The sequence below is a fragment of the Dermacentor albipictus genome, chromosome 9, assembly GCF_038994185.2.
Source record: "Dermacentor albipictus isolate Rhodes 1998 colony chromosome 9, USDA_Dalb.pri_finalv2, whole genome shotgun sequence".
NCBI lineage: Eukaryota > Metazoa > Arthropoda > Arachnida > Ixodida > Ixodidae > Dermacentor > Dermacentor albipictus.
Window position 1 is genome coordinate 49,595,614 of NC_091829.1, and position 19,716 is coordinate 49,615,329.

At 44.4% G+C, this 19,716-nt stretch overlaps 1 protein-coding gene across 1 annotated transcript in view; it reads left to right on the forward strand.

The window, feature by feature from the left end:
* The window catches only part of LOC135911939 (receptor-type tyrosine-protein phosphatase kappa-like), an 88,853-nt gene that overhangs the window by 37,889 nt on the left and 31,248 nt on the right, over positions 1-19,716 (forward strand). The window contains exons 7-16 of the mRNA XM_070526338.1: positions 147-217; positions 1,719-1,923; positions 3,031-3,195; positions 5,513-5,806; positions 11,673-11,932; positions 13,400-13,475; positions 14,971-15,077; positions 15,749-15,935; positions 16,733-16,829; positions 19,276-19,588. Coding sequence (XP_070382439.1) covers positions 147-217; positions 1,719-1,923; positions 3,031-3,195; positions 5,513-5,806; positions 11,673-11,932; positions 13,400-13,475; positions 14,971-15,077; positions 15,749-15,935; positions 16,733-16,829; positions 19,276-19,588 — 1,775 coding nt within the window. The remainder of the gene's footprint in view (positions 1-146; positions 218-1,718; positions 1,924-3,030; positions 3,196-5,512; positions 5,807-11,672; positions 11,933-13,399; positions 13,476-14,970; positions 15,078-15,748; positions 15,936-16,732; positions 16,830-19,275; positions 19,589-19,716) is intronic.

Below are 19,716 nucleotides of genomic sequence, written 5' to 3' on the forward strand. Positions count from 1 at the left end.
ATTGTTGTTTATTTCTCGTAGGCCTCACCACCATCTTGCCGTTGAATGGCGACTGAATTAATAATAAGGGAACTTCAGAAGTGTACAGAATGGTTTTGTAGGAACTATTGTACATCGTAACGGCCATTTCCTGCTCTTCTTTTCAGCACCATTGTCAGCACCTCACGACTTAAAATATGAGGAACGAACGGACGGAACGGTCAAGGTCATGTGGCAAGTGAGATTTCCGTAAAGAAGTTACCATTGCTTCCCGTCTTGCATGCTTTCTTTAAACGGACACTGATCCGTTTGGGCACTTTGGTCCAAAAACAAAATTTAGTTCAAGCTCCGTTTCCAGTACATAACAGGCACCTCTTCAATTGTGTCGGAACTGGGAACGATAGTTCTGTACGATAGGGATGGTGCCTTTGACATGTATAAGCAACTTAACTGCCACATTCAACGCCACAGCAGTGTAGAAAGTGTAGAAAAACGCAGAGAAAGTGTGCTAATAAGAATCACAATTAACCATGTTACGCCCAACGTATCATGTATACCATACGCTGAGTTTGGCATACCTCAAGAGACGGAGAAAACGCTACTTGTAAGAATGCAGAGAACGTCGGCCAGAGCTAGCGTGCTCTAGCCTGGTACTCTGCACAGAAGGACGGCGAACGGGGACGTAAAGGCTGGATGAGGGATGGCGATGACATAGAAGAGTCAAACACAAGTAATGCAGGCAAGTTTCGCATTCTGATGGTTGTCAACGTAGACCAAAAAGGTCAACCAGAAAGTCATCCGCCTTCCAGTGCTTCGACGGAGTCATTAATGCAATCGAAAGTTCACAAGAAACGCGCAACGAAGAATCTTGTGTGTGGGCTTGTCTTGCGCGAGCAGCACAGATACAAAAACGTATTTAAAGCATATAAATACTTGCATCTCCGGCAAGGGCTTGCACGGCGCTTTTAACGGACGGAGTATGGTGCCCACAGAGAATCACGCGCATTGATTCTGCTATAGTATGCTAAGGCATACCTCAACATTCTGACTTAAGCATGGGAACACTAAAGCGTAGCATATGGCAGCGTGTTTTATGGTCTGAAGAGAGTTCTCCTTCTTACGGATAGTTCAGAAGAAAAATGACTAATTAGGTGGCAACTAAAATAGTTTGGTTTACTGAAATAGTATTTTGTAGTTCTCTGTTCGTGCAGATACAATCTCCGTAGTCACAAACGAAGTAGAATTTTTTTTTTCAATTTGTCCTAAAGTAGAAATAAGTTTCGGCATTGCAAAGTGTAATTGAAGGAGGGTTAAGAAATGGTGTTCCTTAAATTATGGGGTTTTTACGTGCCAAAGCCACTTTCTGATTATGAGGCATGCCGTAATGGAGGACTCCGGAAATTTTGACCTCCTGGGGTTCTTTAACGTGCACCTAAATCTAAGTACATGGGTGTTTTCGCATTTCGCCTCCATCGAAATGTGGCCGCCGTGGCCGGGATACGATCCCGCGACCTCGTGCTCAGCAGCCCAACACCAGAGCCACTGAGCAACCATGGCGGGTAATGGTGTTCCTTCAAATCTATCACAAATTAAAGTCGATTAAGCGCAATGTTTTTATTGTATTACTTGCCTCATCGTCATGTGTTTACAAGCGGGCAATCATTGCCTTTTGCCAGAAAACACGCGCAGATATTCCGGCGCTTGGTTTCTCCATTGCTGATCACCACGCTTTTGTTCAGCTTCCAGAACGCTCCGAATGGCAGTGCGACGTAGTCAGCGCCCAGGTGCAGGTCAACGATGGCGCGCCTCAACACTCCAACAGTTTCGGCTTCACGTTCTCGACGAGACATTTCACTGCGTACCGAATCCAGGTTCGCCTCATGACGATCCCGGAGAAGGCTGGCCCCTGGTCAGACCCCTTCGAGTTTACCACACGTGAAGAAGGTATGCCCACTTATTGTCTTCACAGTAATATTTGATGAGGAATGCACTGATGGCTCTTTCTGTTTTCCCCCTAATTGGAATTTTCTAAGCTTACATGGGCACCTGTTCAGACAACCCAGCTTATTTTGCAACATTCGTATTTCGACTGTCCAAAACCGAACTGTGCTTGCTTCCTGTTTTCGGTGACAAGCAAGCCTGCTGTAGTTGAAACGCCTGCTTACACCTGGTGGTCCTTTCCCATTTTCATTACTTGCATTTCGCCACCGTAACTTTGAATAGCTAGCAACAAACTCCACCCATCTCACGATCCCAGCTAATCCTTATTTTGAACATTCACACTCGCCTTACACTTAAGTATCTGCACATTCTCCCCACATCGGGCAGCATGGGCGGGGGGGGGGGGAGGGGACAGGCCAGAGTGGGCTACACAAACGCTGCCAATTTCTAAGTAGGCATCCTGACGATGAGAACTCGAAACTTTGGCGTCATGCTGAGGCTTCTTTAGTCCCGATACTTTTCTTTTAGTTGTTAACTTTTTTTATTTAAATACATACCGCGGCCTTGAGATTCCAACAATGGAAAGGTGCAATAATGCCATAAATAGGAGGAAGGCTATATACACAATACCAAGAGCAGTGAAAAAGAAAAAGATAACGTTCAAATGTTAGCCGTAAATGTGGTGAGTGTTCTGAAAGGTTCCAATTTAATATCGTGCGATGTGAAATAAAATATAAATGTTTGTCTGTTTACGATAAATATGCAGTGAAGCAACATGGCTTGAATGCGCGCTTAATGGTGTCTAGCATGTCTAGTAGGTTATGCCATCAAGTAACACGAAGGCTCAAGCTCGAAACTGTTACGTAAGAGTGAATACATGAACGCATATCAATTACCTCAAGGACGTTGCTTTCTTTCTGACGGTAAATTTAATTTGACGCTTTCCATGCACCACGTGAATCCTTGGTGGACAGCTCCTGGGGAAGTGAGCAGCCTGTCCAACGAAAGGTTGTCACCGAAGACTTACCGGCTTCACTGGCAACCACCGGCCGTAGCCAACGGCATACTGCGAGAATACCACCTGCTGATTCTCGCTCTTGGCCTGGACAGTGTCAATTGTCCCGAGAGAGAGAATCAACGCTTCTTTCCCCGCCAACGTGACATCGACGGTGTTCCACAACTTCACAGCTTCCGCGGTGTACCGCGTTTCCATACTGGCAACGACAGTTAAGGACGGCCCGTGGAAGGATTATCGGCTGATTACCAACGAAGAAGGTTTGCTGTTTCAATGATTATTTGTCGTTGCATGGAAATTTGCCCATCGACTTTCAGTGTCAACTGCTTTAAATGTATACACAGTGCACAATGTTTCCTACTCTTTCACGTAGCGAAATAAATTCAAATAAACGAGACGCCGGAGTGTGTGGGAAGAGGTAATAATTTCTACAATCATACAAAGAGATACCACAATATAGCGCTCATCACTAGACAAATGACACCGAGCGGCAGGCAGCGGCAGTTAAAGCTTGCGTCATAATGATGAGACTTGAAGAATCAAGACTTATGTACTGTGGCCACGGAGTTTCTACTTTATATTGCATTACAGTTTTGAAATCGTCAAGAATGGGTCGGGTATTGGCACACCAGGGGTCATGGAGGCATTGCGCATTCAAGGAGTAGTAAAAGCATATGCGAATGTCTTAGCAAATATTTATTTTGTTTAAAATAACGAGTCATGGCCGGTGGACAAGCGCTGCTAGATTACACTCCCTCTTCACTCGCGCAACGGGCGATGGCTGTAGCGCGTGGTCTGGCGCCAACAAATCGAGCGTGGTGCACAAGCACGGTCGTTATTTTGTTTGCCAATAGATGACGCCAAAAACGGACGCGCTTTCTTTAGCTATAGATTGATGGCACTGTAGGCAGCCGCCGCAGAGCGCAGGCCACGCGCTCGCGTGTTCCCTTTCATAAAGGACAACAGTGTACAACTATATGTTTATGCAAACAAAATAAGTTATTACCATATCATACACGAGGAGATGGTCACATTGTCCACACACATGAAGGCTCTGGCATCTAACAGCGGCACTTAAGAAGGTTTAGCTGGGGGGCTCTTATCTAAACACATGGGTTCGGAGAAAGCGTTATTTTTTTATCGGGAAACACTGCGTTAATGTTGATGAAGTTTGTTGCAATTTCAAGAATACGTCAGATTTATTGACTCAACGAAAGCTATCTTTGATTTAGTCCGTAATGTTTTATATAGAGTGTTGAATTTTGCAAACCCCCAAGAAAACCCCGAACTATGACATTTTTAATTGTGTACCTCATCAATTATACCTCATCAAGTATATTGTACCTCACCTTCATCAATTAGTAGATGACCGGGGTTGTTGGAGAAGTATGGGAGAGTCTTTTGCCCTGGAGTGGGCGTAACCAGGCTGATGGTGATGATGATGATGACCTCATCAATAAAACACGATAACACAATTCCTTAAAGGGACACTAAAGTGAAAAATGATTTCTTCTGCCTCAGTAAATTACCGTTCTGCAACACCAAAAAACACCACTCTTACAACGATAAGACGTTTGGTAAGCCAGAAAAAGCGAAAGAACGAAGGACGGGTGGCGACGCCTACTTAAGTTTCCGCACCTGGGGGCTGTGACGTCTTGGATTATGATAGCATCTTCTAGGGCCTGCGAATTATATATAGCGGTACAGATTGACTGCATTGTGTTCTAAAGGAACCAAATATTAAACATGGCAAGTTTCAGGAACCTTTATTCAGCCAACGCGGCCCAAATGCGAAAACATACTTTGGAATCCCTGACGTCACGCTGACGTACCAGCGCTGAGGTTTCGGCGCGAAATTCGAATACTGATACTTGGACCTTCATTTTCTCATCTAATAATCAAACTATTTTTTTAAATGACTGCCTGCGGGGTTCTCAAACAATGCTTTATTAGTCTAAGCTGATTTATTGTTTCGCTGTAGTGTCCCTTTAAAGGGTGTTTAAAGATATATCTAAAACTGAGGAAATTTAGGTCTCTGAAACATGCGGCTAACCTGTGAATATGGCTTTCGCGAATTCCTTGTAAGCAAGCTGGTGAATTCAGGTAGACTGAGAATGTCTGTGTCAATTGCCTCCGCTTTGGATGCTCTAAAGGATCCTGCGTTGAGGACTGCAATGTCTGATTCTGCGAACTTCATACTGAATTTTTTTAGCTTAGATATTTCAGGAAATTTTTGTAAAAAAAACTACAGGCATTAACTCGAAATTTTACTCCACAGAGCCGCTCGAAGAAAACTGTTTCTCTCAAATACAATAAACTTCATTCAAATTTATCCATCGGTTCTCTCATCAAAGCGTTTCAGCGTTTTACATATATTTTAATAGGAGAAACGGAGTTGGCCCGAGCTAAAGCTTCCTTTTCAACAAAAATCTGGGTTTTTCACGTTCGTAATATGCACCAGTCAGTAATCAGAACCGACTTGAAGAGCAGTTATGTCCGCAAGCTGTATTCATGTATCGGAATAACAAAAGTTTGCTTTTTTTTTAAGGAGTAACCTTCCAACTCTCTTGCTCACAGTCCCAGAGGGTGCTCCGCAGCGGCTCACAGTGGATCGAATAGCCAACCGGTCAGCCGTAGCGTCCTGGCAAGCTCCCGACTGCCGCAGTGTCAACGGTCCGATCACCAACTACTCGGTCCTTCTGACCTCGCCGGAGGAGTGGGCGGCGGACCAACTCTCGAGGAGACAGGCTGAGAGAACAGTCGAAATGAGCGCCCTCGTCCCGTTCACGGAATACAAGCTCAGCGTGTCCGCTGAGAACAGCGCCGGCATGGGCCCCGCTGCTAACGTCACATTCAAGACGGCACCCAGTGGTACGTCAATACGCAGGAGTACTTGCTCCAATAAAGTACACAGTGTCTTAAGCTCTCCGTAAGTGTATTAACGTTCGCGGAATCACAGGTGAGGTGTACCGTAGCAACAGTTCCTGTAGTGGCACCTTATAATGCAAAGTTTAACGAAAGTGTAAACAAAGCGCATACGGTAGTGACGTACCATATTTACTGAACTGCTGGTGTAACGCTCTGGTAGTGACGTAACCGCTAACAAGCTGTCTCTTTAGGATTTTCCTTCGACGAAAGCACTCCCGCAGCACGAACGCATTTCAAATGTATCGTGGTTGGACAATGCGTTAGTATAGATGTCGTTACCAGCTTTTCTACAGAATGCATGACTAATGAAACATAGAGCACCTTGGGGCCAAATAAATATGAGATCGTGCATGGAATCTCAATAGGTTAATGGTGCCAGCGTTCGCAAATGCCATTTATATGCATAAAATCAGATATCTTGTCGGCGTTGGGAGTCGCCCAAAGATCGGTAGGCCCCGCTTTGGGCAACTTTGGGAGCCCACGGTAAAACCACAAACATGGCAGTGCTGGGTCACTTGGCTTGGGACTATTTTGAAGCCAAAGAAGCAGAGGACAAAATTAGTGTTGAAGGCAGACTCAGGAGCACGGATGAACGGCTAACGTGCACAAGTATATGTACCTGAAAATCGTGGACACAGAATGGAGCAAGATGTCAAGAAAGTTGGCAACCAAGTACAGGATAAATAAAAGTGCAAATAGACAACCCAGAGTCGTCAAAAAGACACTGAGAGAAACAGAGACAGTGAATGGGATGCAAAGAATGGAAATAAAAAAAAACCGTGGAGATTTAACAGAATGGGAATAAAGAAATAAGTATGAAAATCTGCAGGATAACACGAAGGATGCTATTGGCTCTATTTAGGCTTGAGTTGGTTGCCTAAGCACAAAAGCAAAACGGTGCAAATGCTCACAACAAGATGAAGCATATGTAGGCTGCAAAAAAATCTGGAGACCCCTGAGCCCATACTAACGGAGCGAAGGCATTCACGCAGTGAGACCTGTAGGAATGTGCACTTTCCAGAAGTGCTTGGATTTCAAGTGGTCTGAAGCATCGACCTGTCAGTAGTCGAGATAAGCAAAATACATTAGAAATATTGGTGGAAAAAAAAGCAGGGTGGAGATTGTTGCGACCAAGTCCACTACATGCGTAGGCAATGATGCAAGGCAGATAGAGTTTCGATGAGGAAAAAAAAACATAAAGGAGATATACGCAAAACTGATAGAATGAAATGCACGTATAGCATTTCTGAACCACTCAAGCAGTCTAGTAGACTATTTGTCGCCGCCCGGGTTAAAAGAGGATGCCGATAAATCACCATCATTATCAGCATCGGTCGTGCACGGCTGCGGGATTCGGTACTTATGTCATTGATTCAATAATTCATACGTAAGTACTCGTATATCCTTGATTCAAGTACGTCGATGCTAATTGTTCGTCACTGTGTGTGCGTGGGCGCACGCGTATGCTGCGTGTGGTGTATGCTTATTTTCTTATTTTTTTATGTCAATGCTACCCATTCAAGAATCAAATTTCGTGGAATAATTTGACGGAAGCTGCGAGCATTTCTAATATCAATCAATCAATCAATCAATCAATCAATCAATCAATCAATCAATCAATCAATCAATCAATCAATCAATTGTGCTTTCGTAAGCTACATCGGATTGCGACCCGGCGGAGATCCTTCTATTGTTTGCACAATACAGCTGTCTTAGCCGGACGGCTGTCACATCGTGCTGTGGCATTCGTTATTGTTGTTTATTAACTGCACATAGATGGGAAGGTAGGCTACATTAGACCTGGCTACCCCCGTACACAGTTAAGAAATTGTAACTATCCACCTGCCTATAACTACGGACACACATATCACAGAGACACAAGCTTACAAAGTATACAAAATAAATAATATATGGAAACAAAACGAAAAAAAAAGAACCCTGGAGAAGCAACCCATATGGATGCGAGTTAAGTAATAAAAGTCAGTGCCTTCTGTTAACATAAAAATAGCGCTATACGCCTAAAACATAAATACCACTCTTTCATTATGGTCCTGACCTCAAGAACTCAATATACAAAGAGTTCAAAATCTCCAAATTATGTCAAATTCGCTTGAAGCACAGCAGTGTCACTCCTCCTCCTCTAACGAGCGTAACACGCTGCGCGAAGTGACGAATGCAGAAAGAAAGTGAGTTCATTCTACTCAATAAAATTTATAGTGACAGAGGCGTAAATAGTGAAAAGCACCCGCTGGTTATGAGCTTATTAAAGCACTGATAAGAGGCAGTGGGTGCCAGAAGCAATGGCTGACGGCTTATAACGCTCTTACAAGAGCGGGAAAAATTCGGACAGCTTTGAGAGTTTAGGGAAAATATCAAGATTAAAAAGCTAGGTGGGTTAGCGGATATTTTTGGGGAAGACGTTTTAACCATACGACGCCAAGTGGTGGAGTAAAAAGCAATCTCGCAGATCTCACCCACATATAGGAATGCTAGAAGCAAACGCTTTGTCAAGCGGGTAAATAAATGCACTGCGACTGAGCAAACCCATTCTGCAGTGTTACGTGCTATAAGGATTTCCTGCCTGCCAATGAAAACGGCAAGTCGCGGAGACTCCGACCACGTGGCCATGTAATGCCTTCTGGGTATACCTCCTTATGCAATGACAGTAGTGTGTCCAGAGTCGGCGCGACGACTAGAGGAAGCTCATTCATGAGATGGTGCAACATTAAACTGCAGATTACTGAGTGAAGACCAACCAAGCAGATGCATCAAATCCCAAACCTGAGGAAAGTATCAATAGAAATATTTGCTTTATTCAGGCAATTAATGGCGCTGCTCATGAAGTATATATGTTGATCATTTTTAAGTTTTACGGGATTAAAAAAATCGCTAGTTGCAGATGACATAATTCTTGTCCTTGAGATTGATTGTTTAATGAGGCCGACATGCACGAGAAATTGAAAAAAGCATATATTCTACTAATTAAAAATAAAATACTAAAAACTTTCTTGTTATTGATTTTGCGGCACATATTGCAGTTTACCAATTGTAGCCGGTCAATTTGCAACGTGTATTAACTTGGAATAAGTTTTCAGAATGCAGCACAAATTCCACAGTCACTGTTGTGATCCGCTTCTGGGTTCATGGTTCCGACTAGGGCGCCACACAGAGGGTTGCTTGCCTACGCCGCTGGAGCGCCTGAAACTTAGTAGCTGGCCTGCACTTGTTAAGCTTGTTAAGCGTAGCCACGCTGTGGTGCCGAGACTTGCTTGTTGGTGAGAAGAAGAGTTCATGACGTGTGAAGGAAACGAAGTCGTTTATTTTAAATATTTGCGACCCACAAAGCTCCTTGTGATGGGAGCACGCTCCATGGAGATTGGTGCACTCTACAGGCCTGAGCTCCACTTCGGGTCCGAGTAAACACGTGTCACCAGACTACTCTGCACCAAAGGTGCACCCTTCAAAACAGTCGTTTTCCCTAGGCAACTAGACGAGGGAACTTGATGACCGTGTCTCAGCCAATCAGAGGGGTTGCACTGTTTACACTACTCTGCCACTGGTCGCACCATCTTGCTGGACTCTGCCTCTGGACTCTGCCCCCGATGCGGCCTGGTTTTACTACGCCTACTCTGAGGTTCTCATTGGCGACAATGTCGTTTATATGCATGGATACACCATCAGCTCAAATTCAAACGGGAACAAGTTGAAAAGACTGGAATGCGCTGTTACGCTTCCGAGTTCACTGTTATATGTAACAGTGGACTAATTCAGACTCAAGAACGCAGATATTGAGCTAATTTATGCTTACGAATTGGATACAGAGCGAGTCCACGTCGCACTTCCTGGTAAGTACGCGGTTACTTTCTCTTTGGGTTTTAACTCATGCTGACGTTACGGATTTTTGCCAAAATTTTCGTTCCCTTCCTTCACATGTAATGTGCTCTTGTAGATGTAACCAACTGACGATAGGTGCATTCTTGCGCGCACCAATAATATTGCTTTTTCTTCGATTCTGCGCTCGAAAAATTGGTTATGCTTGGGAGTTTAAAAGTTTACGCTTAATTCAGAGACGCTTGGTTGCATTGAATAATAAACTAAAATAACCCTGCTGTTTCTCGCTATAACTGGGAAATTGGGAAGGTCTTTAGGACTTGATTCGAGAGCGTACGGGCCAGTTAATTGGCCCGAATCCTTCTCTCGTCCTTATCACCGAATTGATTTCGTCCACGCCAAGCAGTCCTGACAACTTGTGTATGAAGGACTAGCCTGAACCTGAAAATGGTCTGATTCGAAATCAACTCCTTTATTTTGAATCATTCTTGTACAAGTGAAGCAAGACGGTCCGTCGGGGTATCTCGCCGTTTTTCTGGGCCGGTCCCGGTGAAAGTGCAACCTAAAATTATGCGCCACAGCGGCAACTTGGTATGTGCGCTGCGCCCACCCGGTATGTGCCCCTGATGTGTCTAGGTATGTGCCGTTGGGTAATGAATCACTGGCTTTCAATCGTGTATTATACCATTAGAAACATTCTGTCTTACTCATTAGAAGTACGCACAGTACAGTCTATAACCTATACATAACCGTTCGCTACACGATACTTAAATTTACACGACTGTTCTCTACAAACTATGAATGCTTCGCATCTCGTACACTCTAAAAAAGGATGACGGGGAAAACGGGAGGAATGGGAGTCCTAAAAGCGTCGCTTTCATTCCTCGCGGGATTAACTGCACGAATGTACGTGCCGTGTGCAAATTTCGGAGAGTAAGTGTTTAGTCTCTGGTCGGAAAGAGAGCAGCAGGAGCACGAACGGCAACAGTTATTCCCCATGCACTCCGCTGTTTTTGACCGTGTCGTGAAGTGATGCGGTGAAAGCGGTATTGTCTATATATCGTGACTATCTTGAAGTTCGTGCACGCTCTATTGAACTACATGCGAAGCAGCACTTTGCCTCTCCGTGAGAAAATTGCATGAAATTTAAAAGCTGGAGTGTGAAGATCCATGCCCTTCGTGGGCACACCATAAGTGAGGGATACAAATTAAACTCGCAAGTCATTGATAGACTGCTAGATTTTCTTGGTCAATAGTACTTAAGTTTCTTCCATTCCAAGGATATTACCAACTTAACTGAAGGTATGTGTAGCTTAAACAAGACATGCTAAGCGACAGAGAAATTAGCCTTCGCTGTCGTCTTGGGTGCCCCCTTTGAGCTCGCTACACGTATACATCGCGTAGTGCCTCAGTTGAGATCACCCTAAGAATACTCGGGCAAACTTATTTTCGCAGTCGCTTATGGTTGCAAGTACACGCAGCGTTATACTCTCCCCGCATAGCATACACAATATGCCGAGTCGCTTTTATATTGACGCATCTGTGTTCCGACGCTTAACCTTGTCTCAATATCCTTTCCTGTCAACCAACCTGCCGTGGTGAAGTGGTTTGAGTACGTGACTCGTGAGCGGAAGGACGTGAGTTGGAATCCCACTTTCGGGCACGTAGTTTCTTCAACGCAGTATTTTTTTATGAGGGTATAAATGCCTAATTGCATTAATTCTACCTTTAGGGAGCATCGGAAAGAATGACCGTTACTCTCCTGAGAAGTATCGCAAAAGGGCAACTGTTAGCCCTCGAAGGAGTAACCGCATGGGGAGTGACAGTGCATCCCCTCGCTGTTACTCCATAAGAGGAGGAATCCTTGTGGCCGATCAGTTCCTCCCCTAAAGGAGTAACGTCAATACCCCGTTTCCTCCTTTTCTTCTTAGAGTGTAGACATCGACTACCAGTTGAGTCTTTCTTTTTTTCCATGCAGTCCCTCCACCTCCCAGTAACTTGACGGTGTACAGCGCAAGCAGCCAACACCTGGCGTTGAGCTGGAACCCGCCATATCCGCCACACGGAGTGCTAGAGCGCTACGTGGTTCACTACAAGCTTACGCGAGACTCGGTTTTCCAGGACGGCGTAAACCTGACGCCTGACCAAGCGACCTGTGTAGGCGATGCCGACGCCAGGATTGGGCAACACTGCGCGGTTCTCGGAGCACTGCTTCCCAAGATGGAATATCACGTGTTTGTAAGCATCGCATAGCATATAGCCAATAACGAAAAGAAAACTGCAGGCCAAATGAATTTTTTTTCTCCTGAGCCTAAATAAATACTATAGTGATGTTTCTAAGATATCTGACCATGTATTTCAAAGCAAATGTCGACGATAAGTTGCGTTAGAAGGCAAATCTACCCTAACTGCAAGGCACCAAGCCCCTGCTATAAAAATTAAAAAAAAAACTTAGGTAGTTATATTAGATCACGTGTTTGGTTTGCGCCGCTTCCACAAAGTGTTCGATAGTAATGACATTATCAAGAATCACTTTTCTTTACTCTGATATTTAAGTTTCATTTTACTTCTCTTTTTTTTAAAACTGAGAACATATCGTCTAAATAGGGAGTGCAATAGACAGCATGGAAACAAGCAAAAAATCATGAAACATGCAGCAGTGAAGCACAGAAAAGTGTCACTAAATTGGGTCTCGAGATCGCTTAAACGAGTGAATTCGCTTTTATTATGGAGAAAAAATAAAACTTGTAGGTGGTCATTTGGGTAAAGTACGATGTTAACATGTCCTGCCAACGGCAACGAGCAAGTCTAGTTGATAAATGCCGAAATATTAGGATTGGGTGTAGGATAGGTTGCGTAAGTAGCGTAACAAACTGAAGCCTTTTTTATTCTAAGGTTTAGAGATTGCATATCACTAACTCTTGTTATTTAAGTGGGAAAATTATTTTTTTATTTTTGCCACGTATAAGATGACCATATTTTCTCCGCATTCATCAAGGCAGTAGTCTGTTGTAAAAGTCGCAAACTAGGCAATAATATTCTTGTTAGGTTCCTACCAATTACCACAACAACGGATCTTTATTTTTTCTTTTAATGTTAGAGCAAACTTTCATAATTTCGAGAACCTGGCTTGCGGAAAGCTTATTAACAAATGTTGCTTATGTGAGCGTGCTATGATATAATGTTACAGAGTATACTCTCAAATATTCGTAGTTATACCTTCAATAAAAGGCCATAATCCTAACTTGTAGGAGGAGTAATGTAGCTCAGACCAACCCCAACTGACCAACTCCTGTAACTTCGGGTTACCGAACTGCGGGACAAAGCACATCTTCGCACTCAACAAAAATCAAGACTGCACACACGTTCCCGCTAAAGTCACCTGCGTGACCGTTCTTCTGACCTTCAACCATGCTCTCCCGACAGCCTGTTGATAGCCCCTACATTTATAATTTACCGTTCTCGTAGTGGTTAAATCCCTGATCTGTGTACGTCCAGTGCCACCCTGAGAGTAAATAAATCACCCAATTTTCCTGGCACAGCAACAGTGGAAGGTATAAGACAAAACACGCACTTTGTTTTATAACAAGGACTGTAAATTCTGATGTCGAAGTCACACTCGAGAACGATTTCCCTGTAAGGCGTGAGTTACTTCCGAGTGTCCAACAAGTTTGCTTTGTGGATTGAACTTTTTTAAAATTTCAGGTTGTCGCCAAGAACAAAGACGTCAGGACGTGGAGTGAAAGAAGCAACTTGGTAACGGCGCAGACACGAGAATCAAGTAAGCCAATCAGGAGGCGCCGAATCGCGCAAACTCCTGCGCAATCTTTACGGACTATTCTTCAACCGGTGCGCTTCTCTGGGCTTTGAAAAATGGGCTCTATGTACAGTACGGATTTTTAAAATTTTGTTTCGTGCAACCTTGATACAAAGTACTAATAGTGTAATGATGTTTGAAATTTGTTTTTGTTTTATCGTTAACATTTGTCTACCTTCTACTGAGTGTGAGTGCTTGCGCGTGTCTATTTTGATTCGTTCGTTCTTTTTTAACATAGCGCCTAAATGTGACATAAAATCATTCAAGATATGAGTATTTCATATTTTTCCATCCTATTCAGTACTTTTTAAATAAATTTCATTACTCACACCACATTAACCCATACATAAGTGAAATGTAGCAAAAAGCACGTGCTTCCATTCCAACATTTGCTTCATACCGTGGCGTGCACATATAGTTCGCTCATTTATTTGCGTCATTAATTCCTGCGATACGAAACGGTCCCCTGTAGAATACTCACAGCATGTTGTACATTTTCGTTTATTTCACTATAATGATTTACATTATTTGGAAAAGACGTAAAAAACGGACAGGCTGTGGTATGGAAGATGGGAAAAAAAGAAAAAGAAGCTGCGATTTAAAAGCAGCTTCTCTAGCAACACTTACCAGCGAAACAAGGCAACAAAGTATCGACTTATTAACAGTTCCAGTGTGCGATCAATCAAATATACTTTCTTTTCCAGCCCACATATTTTTCTTTTTTCACCAAGGGGCCAGGAATGCTCATATTGGTGCAGTTACAAGTAAAAAAATGCCTCAGCGTTTTTTTTTTAATATGGTACTAACAGCTCCAGAAAAGAAACGCTACCAAAAGGATATATCTTTTTGTTTTTGTTTTTTCTTTTATAACAGAACCTGAACTCTAATGAAACTGGTAGATCGCTGTACCCAAACTCCGTCAGCGGCTTTCAATCAATAATCAGACAGCACGAAGACACGGAAGAGCGAAGACACGGCCCATTTTTTTTTTTTCAAATATCGCACTCTTATGATGTGGCACTGCTGGCATCATAGCGACATCAGAGATTTCATGATGGTTGGCATGTATACGTGCTTCTGTATATAGAAAAAGCCATCTAAGGCTGGACGCCAGAGTGCTTGCTTACCGTAGACTGTAATGTAAGGTTCTCTTTAGAGATTCTCCAGGTACCTCAGGCTGTAACACTGCCAAGATCTAGGACGTCATGGAAAGCTAGTGGGGAAACTTCACGGTGGCACCGCCACCTGTCTTTTCTTCAAGTTAGGTTTCTGGACACACCCAAAAATACCCTCGCAATATGACTGACTTAGTTAAGAAATAGTATAAGCACCAGTACCGTATGAGTTAGTACTTGCCTGAGGTGTCCCTTTGAAGCTTTCGTGAAGAGGGCGCGCTGCCAATGATATACAGTGTATATTTTTTGACGTTATTGTTGAGCAGCAGTGTCATTTTTTCTAGAGCCCGGACCACCATCCCACGTCTCCGAAGGCGGGCGAAATGAGTCAGCAGTGATCATAACCTGGAAGGAGCCGAGCCTTCCCAACGGCATCATTCTCGGCTACAGGGTACGTTGGAATATGATTCTCAAGTGGGCTTCCAATCTAAACTACCAAGTTCCATTACGCTGCCTTGCTACGAATCAATCAACTTTTGGTCATCTACATCTGCAAAGTAGTCATTTACATATGCAGTGGTCTTACATATTCCATGCGGAGCAGCGCCATAACGAAAACAAATATGCTAAGCTAAGCAAGAGATGTGCGAATTACTGGAGTTCCCGAAGTCTACAGACCTTAGTGACCAACAATGGTGTCGATGTGCCAGTCTAGTTTAACACATGCAGTGTTTCCTCTGTCTGTTTTCTTTCTTGCCATCCCTCAACCTCCTTCCCCCTGTGCGGAGTAGTAAACCGTACGCGCCTCTAGTTAACCTTTTCTTGTTTTCTCTGGTTAGTCTTACCTTTCTCTTCTTCCTTTCTCTTCCACTTTCTTGAATACCTCGTTTTTATTCGTTAAAAGTTTCTTTTTCATGATCTCTGCTGATCCAGGTGTGGCAGAGCCAAACACTGCGACGCACAGGTCGCATTGTTTTCCTCTACCACAGAATGCACGCGTGAGAAAGCTACACTGGGCTTGCGCAAATTTGACTGCACACTTATTCTGCGAGGAGATGTTGCTTCTGGTAGGTTCTAACCTAATCAGCAAGAATCCTTGCGATCTCTGTGCGCGCACGCTAGGTTACCTTGGTGAACCGGCAGCTACAGTCTACCGAGAATAACATCTCGACTGAAGTTCCCGCGGACTACAGGCAGGCGCAGTTCATCGACCTCACCCCCGGAACCGGCTACGTTGCTCAAGTGGAAGCGAGGACAGCGGCAGGATACGGCAAACCGTTGGAAATTACCGTCCATACAAGACCTCGCCGTAAGCAAACAGTGCCTATCTCCCTTGCCGTTTGGATATTCTTTCTTTTTAGTTTATATTTAGTTTTCAAAGTGTCCCGTGAAAACAAGATTGCAGTAAGGAATACAGCCGCTACTTCGAACCGAAAGTTGGAAGTAGTGGCTGCGATAGGCATATTAGCTGAATAAAACGCGCACACCGCAACAGGCCGTTGTGGCATGCTCGTAGAACGTAAACCAAGCGAACGGGGTCGCCAGAGTTCTCGCTTCAAAAAGCTTGCCTTAAAAGCGTGTTTCAGCATTTCCGTACAGCTGTTCAGGTGCGGAATACCACAACACAGGAGTAAAGCCAGTTAAGTGGAAGCCCCCGAGGTGGGGGTATGTTCATAAAAGGGAGAAACTTTCTTCCGCATGACTGATGCACGGAGCTAGAGAGGTGAACCATTCGAGTTTTGCAGGAATCCGTACGGGTTTCAGCCTGCGACTTCGGAACGCCGGAGTCGCAGATGTGAGTAGAAGCCCTCGTGGCGCCATCTCGCGAATATGAATGGTGCTAGAGTGCAGGGAAGTACAACTGTGACGGCCATGCCGTACGTAGCCGACGGTGCACATGAAGCGTATCGCGCGCGCATGCGCACGCACACACAGAAAAGGAAAATGATTCTAAAGCCTATTTGGGCTTTAACGAAAAATTGTCGCGATATGCCTACCAACGAACATGCAGCCGTTTCTTTTTCGTTTGTTTGTTTCCCGAAATGTAAGTGCCAGAATCGCAATAATCATCGACGGCTGTTTTTCTTTTCTGTCCCTTTTGCGCAGTACCAGTCATTGGGACGAAGGTTGAACTGAAGACTGTGGACGAGAGCGCCATTACTTTGCAACTGGCACCAGCCAACGATGCGCCTGACGATATTAAGTACCGCATCGTTCCCCAAGATATAAATCGCCACCTGTCTGACACTTTAAAAAATATACGCCGTCGGAAGTGCTTTTTCGAATTGCTTGCAAGATGAGAAAGCATCAAGCTTCCTGAAAAAATTGTGATGTTTTTGTTCCACTTTCACAAGATAAAAAAAAAAAACATCAACCAGATTCCTCGCAACGCAATCACTGTTTATTTGCATGTTCTATGAAGAATAATAGGCAATATAATAATATTATAATAGCTAAATACGTGCATATTGCAAACACCAGATGACTTACTGATGAAATGTTGAAATACTGCCTCGCCAGTTTCCAGCCCGTCCGTTATTCCTGTATCAAGTTATCCTGAACTTACTCAGCTAAGCTTCCCCATAGACGATCAGGTCGAAGAAGGATGCGTGACGCACTTTCTATATTTAAAGACAATATATTTTTATTTTTTAGCGACTCTTGACAGATTACGCTAATTTAACGGCCGTTCGGCAGTAGGGAAAGAAAAGGAGACGTCACGTCGCTCGTTTCGAGAAATCCTAGACAATTTAGTCAACTTGTGGTGGTAGTACGCTCCGCATAGACTCTCAAAGTGTTGGCGAGCGTGCATGGCACAGTAGTTTTTTTTTAGAATTTGTTTTCTCCTGTCACCGTTATTATTGTTTAAGGAAAAAAAAAGACATCTTAAAGTCAAGCTTCAGACAGCTTGGTATAACTATTGTACACTGCCATAGGGATGCTTTCTCAGCCCTGTATGTATTTTTTAGTTGTTTCAGAGCGATGTTTTTCAGTTAGTTGTTCATGCGTTATTTATTCATTCACTTTTTTTCTGATGTTGTTCGCTGATATAGTAATAACCTGCCTTCTATCCTAATATCCTCAGAATCTTGGCCTATCCCCCGAAGTTAGTATGCGCCATCAGGTAACGAAAACGAAACGAAGCGAAACGAAACGAAATTAATATAACCATGTCCCCTGTGAGACCATGATGCTTTCGCAGCAAATAGGTTGAGAGCCGGAGAAATCACTGAAGTCATCTGATTACTATTTAATGTAGTTGCGCCTCAATCGCAATTACGTTTCAGCGATAAATATTTGGTAGTTTGTTACACAAACTCAAATATTTATACAGCGACCTTCTTGGAATGATGGCACCTAGAGTGGTGCACGGTGCCACTGCATACGGATGAGTTCAGTAGATTGCCACTCGGGACAAAATGATCGAGATTTTGTCTGCATCAGTATATGCTGAGATAAACGACATTCAATTATTAACGCATTGCCGCGGTGCGTGACAAGGTGTGATGAAGGTGCATGCAATGGGTAAACAATAAACCTAATTGTAAGCAGACATGGTTACATTGTGCGTGCTTTACGACTCCTTAGTTTATTTTATCTTTCTTATTGTAACCGTTAGAACGAACAATTCTTACTAATAAATCTCGCCGCTCAATATTTAAAGGATAGGAATAAATGTTAAATGATTAAGAGCATCTTTATAGCAGTGATAAATGTAGGCTATAAATAGCAGAGACGCCCTTCCCCCCACTGCCCCCTATGCCTAGGAATGTCATAACATATTTCTAGTACACCGAAATTACGCAATGCTTACTGCAAACTGCACGATTTTAACTTTTGCATAGGGCATAATTTTGACCCCCTGAGGTGCCTTAACGTGCACCTAAATCTTGATACACGAGTGAGTGTTTTTGCATTCCGCCCCATCGGAGTGCGGCTTCCACTGCTTGGGAGTCGCACCCACGACCTCGTACTCAGCCAGCGCAATTCCATAAGAACTGAGTTAGCGGCGGGTGATATTAGCATCGCGAACAAGGCGATGGACGTGTCCCTCGCGCAAACGACTACCGGCGCTCGTTGTGCACCCATTAATTGTCTTTGCCGCAGTCGGTGCAGATGTTTCTCACAGCTTCCTGTTTCGCACCCCGAAAACCCTCGCCCCGCCTTCCTAATTAATGCTTAAGTTAAGGAAGTGCATTACCGCCCTTATCCTGTGGCGCGTCATCGCACGCGAGGCAGTCAGCCACGAGGTGAAAGAATGCGACGGATGGTAGCAGCTGTTCGCTGTCTGCAACCTGCAGCTGCGTGAACGTTGCGCACATTTCCCGGCTTTTTTTTTCTCTCGAACGTCTGTTCCCGAGCTCTTGTTATTCAAATGTGCTTTTTCCTACGAGTGCGTAACCAGAGACGGAAGGAAAAAAAATGCTATGGCTGACATAAATGAATCGAGAGAAGATTGCAGAAAGGAAAAAAATAAGTAAATTGAACCGACGGACCTAGGAATCAAGGAGGGCAGAGGGAGGGAGGGTCGGGAAAAGGTGAAACAAGCAAAAGCTGACGAAATGTAAACGCAATGTACGCGGCTCACTGGTCACGGTGCAGGGCCGAATGCCGTTTGACCTGGAACCGAACGCTTCGCCCGCTTTCAGGGCGTACTACGTGCTGGTGCAACGACACGAGCAGGCGAGGAATCGCTCGAGACGCTCCGCGGATGGCCCGAAGAGCGGCGATAGCGGAGGCGGCGGCCTTCACGAGTGGACGGAAGGCACTCCGGACTACAACGAGTCCCTGGCCGCCAACCTGTCGTTCTACATGGCCGCCAAGATGACGCCCGAGGAAGTGCGAGGCGGGGGAGACTTCACGGTGGGCGACGGCCTCTACTACGGCGGATACTACAATGCGCCCCTGGTGCCCGAGTCCACTTACAGCGTCGGGCTGGCAGCCGAGGTCGACTTCGAAGGCGTGAGTTCGGTTCGGTACTCGTTCGTCGGCGCGGGAAGGTTGTGAGGGTGCTTCGAACTACGGGCGCTATACGATTCGGACATCCTTAGCACTATAAACAACGCAACTTCAGAGGAAGCTGCGAGACG